The sequence below is a fragment of the Natator depressus genome, chromosome 4 (assembly GCF_965152275.1).
Source record: "Natator depressus isolate rNatDep1 chromosome 4, rNatDep2.hap1, whole genome shotgun sequence".
Taxonomy (NCBI): Eukaryota; Metazoa; Chordata; order Testudines; family Cheloniidae; genus Natator; species Natator depressus.
The window spans coordinates 19,658,430-19,661,284 of NC_134237.1; the positions used below are offsets into that span (position 1 = coordinate 19,658,430).

General features: G+C 44.7%; 1 protein-coding gene across 1 annotated transcript; it reads left to right on the plus strand.

Moving 5' to 3' along the window:
- The first annotated feature begins 2,181 nt into the window (after positions 1 to 2,181).
- Positions 2,182 to 2,586, plus strand: LOC141985772 (large ribosomal subunit protein uL14-like). The gene has a single exon (XM_074949966.1). The coding sequence runs from the start codon at positions 2,182 to 2,184 to the stop codon at positions 2,584 to 2,586; it is 405 nt and encodes a 134-aa protein (XP_074806067.1).
- The last annotated feature ends 269 nt before the right edge of the window (positions 2,587 to 2,855 follow it).

The window sequence follows — 2,855 nt, forward strand, 5'->3', positions numbered from 1 at the left end:
CCTTAATTAGCTGCCTTCCACCTAAATCTCCCCTGCTTGCAGCCTAATTAACTGATTGGGCCCACCTGGCCCAATCCAGCTTTTGCTGGGCTAGTGTGTGAGGAACACACCCCATCACAGTGCCTCACAATACTTGTTCTGCTACATACTTCCTGTGGTACAATTAATGTTGTTTCAGCTAAATCCACAGTTTTCCTCCAACACCCTTCACAGTAAGATTTTTAAAGCTATTTCCATTATAAAATATTCACCATGCTACTTCTGCTAGCTGAAGTTTTTAAAACTAGAAGGAAGCAAGCATAATCAAGCTTTAATGGTGTATGTTCTACCAGGTTATTTGCCAATCTGGAGTATTTATTTATAACTTTTTAACTGTTAATAATTAAGATCCCATCACATTTTCTGGAGTATCAACATCCAGATAAAGTTTCAGTACATTCTGACTACTTAAATTCCCTCTGCAGATTCATTTGGATAATATGTTCTTTGTCATCATATTTAAGCACCAATATATAGTTTGCATAGCACCTTGGGAACCTTTTGGCTAAAAAGCATGGCTAAGAAGGTTATGGCACAATGGCTTTTCTGATGTTCCTGGAAGTGTGGCTGCTGTCTTGGTCTCTTTTGTTGATTGGGTTGTTAATTTCTCTGGCTAAGCTAAAACTTCACCCCCTCCCAGATAAGAAAAGTAAAGAAAATATAAGTTCAGACAGAAGCAATTCTTTAGCTCGGGGGTTCTCAAAAATTTCATTGCACTTTGACTCCCTTCTGACAACAAAAATTACTACACAACCCCAGGACGGGGGAACGAAACCTGAGCCCACCAGAGCCATGCCACCCAGAGGGAGGCAAAGCCGAAGCCCCAGGACTTCAGCCCCAAGAAGGGAGGGCCTGTAGCCTGAGCCCTGCCACCCAGAGCCAAAGCCCTTAAGCTTTGGCTTCGGCCCCAAGCAGTGGGGTCCAGGCTTTGGCCCCAGCAAGTCTAACATCAGCCCTGGTGACCCCATTAAAACACAGTCACGACCGACTTCGGGGTCCTGACCCACAGTTTGAGAACCGCTGCTTTACCTGCTTCCTCTCTTCCTGAACAAGAAATTCTTCCTTGCTACAGGGACATCCCTTTTCAAGGGGAACTTATGCCCAGCCTCTACCATGAGCTCCAGCCTTGGTGCTCTGGACAATAAAGTGGGCATGAGGTCTCCATACATCTCTCCCTCAAGACTACCTTCTTTGCTTTGCCATTATCCCTGAATTTCCCTCTTGAAACTTGGCTCTTTACCCTGAGATGGTCTTTGCTATCTTACCTACTGTTGTGGGGTTTTTTTAATTGTTTTTGGACTAGAGAAACTTAAACCTCCTGCATCTTTCCTGGGGAGTCTCCAAAAGAAGTCTTGCTCCTCCCCCAACTATTCTGAGGGAAGGGAGCTGTTTATATCCTCTGACGCTCCTTCACAGAATTCCTCACTGTGACAGCCTCCATTCCCATCAGATCCGGAAAGTACTACTCCCAGAATTCCATCCACTCTGGGCTGACACTGGGAACTGGTAGTGCTGGGCCTGGAGACCACCTTTAAGGGCCAGCATGCCCTGTTACAGGTATGATCTGTATGACGTTACAGGTGTTAGATTAGACACAGGAGGGCTCTTCTATTTTCCCCTGAATATAGAAACATGGAAAATTACAGGTTTTGAATTTTAAAAACCCAAACAGAGTGAGGATAATAGAACTTGAAGGAAGGAGAGATTGAAATAGCAGGAGAACATGGAGGAGCTGCCCAACCTGGGCCCAAAGGGTATTCATAGGGACTTTTAGCAACATCTATGGCCCTGTGCCTGGGACTGAGAAAGAGTTAAAAACAGCAGGTGCAAAGAAGGATTTTTAATCTATGAGAGGCCAGCTGTTATGTGGGGGCTCATTATGGAAAGAGAGGAGAAGCTGATTTGACTTGGGCATATTGTTGCGGAAGAGAGAAGGCTTAAATTAGTAGCCCTGAACCATCATCATGCTTTCTCTAAAAGGAAATCACACTAGCTTTGTGAACTCTGATGCCTCTGCAAAGGAATTCGTGTGGCTTTCTATTGCCAAACGCTCATAACATTGGTTTACATTTCTTTCCCACTAGTAGTTGCCTTCCTTATCCCAACAGGATAAACAAAACCACTTCTAACTCCAGCCCCAAGATGTCCAAGCAAGGACATGGTGATTCATCTGGTGCGAAACTCCATATTTCCCTCGGTCTCCTCGTGGGAGCTGTGATTAACTGTGCAGATAACACAGGTGCCAAGAACCTGTACCTCATCTCAGTGAAAGGGGTTAAGGGGCATCTGAATAGGCTGCCAGCTGTTGGTGTAGGCGACATGATCATGGCTCCTGTCAAGAAGGGCAAGCCTGAGCTCAGGACGAAGGTGCACCCGGCAGTGATAATTTGGCAAAGAAAATCATACCGGAGAAAGGATGGGGACAACGCAGGAGTGATAGTACATAACAAAGGGGAAATGAAAGGCTTAGCAATCACAGGCCCCGTGGCTAAGGAATGCAAAGATCTGTGGCCCAGGATAGCCTCCAATGCTGGCAGCATCGCATAAACCTGCTCCATCCTCATTGTAAAGATAAAATACAAGTGGTTGCACCAAAACAAACAAACAAACAAACAAAAACCCCTCCAGCAGCTAGCAATCCAACCCTTGAAAATTATTAGAAACTGCTATTTGCAGTACAATGATACTAGTCTAATTAGGAATGATCACTGGGGAAATAAGGTTGAGTGGCCAGTCAGTAAACTGGACTCCAATTTTCTCACACACTATTTCAACTGGATAGAGACATAAGTTATAGTATTTATGTATTTTACTAG

What these genes read in the sequence shown, in the direction of transcription:
- LOC141985772 (XM_074949966.1), top strand. Translation starts at nt 2,182, where the DNA reads ATGTCCAAGCAAGGACATGGTGATTCATCTGGTGCGAAACTCCATATT.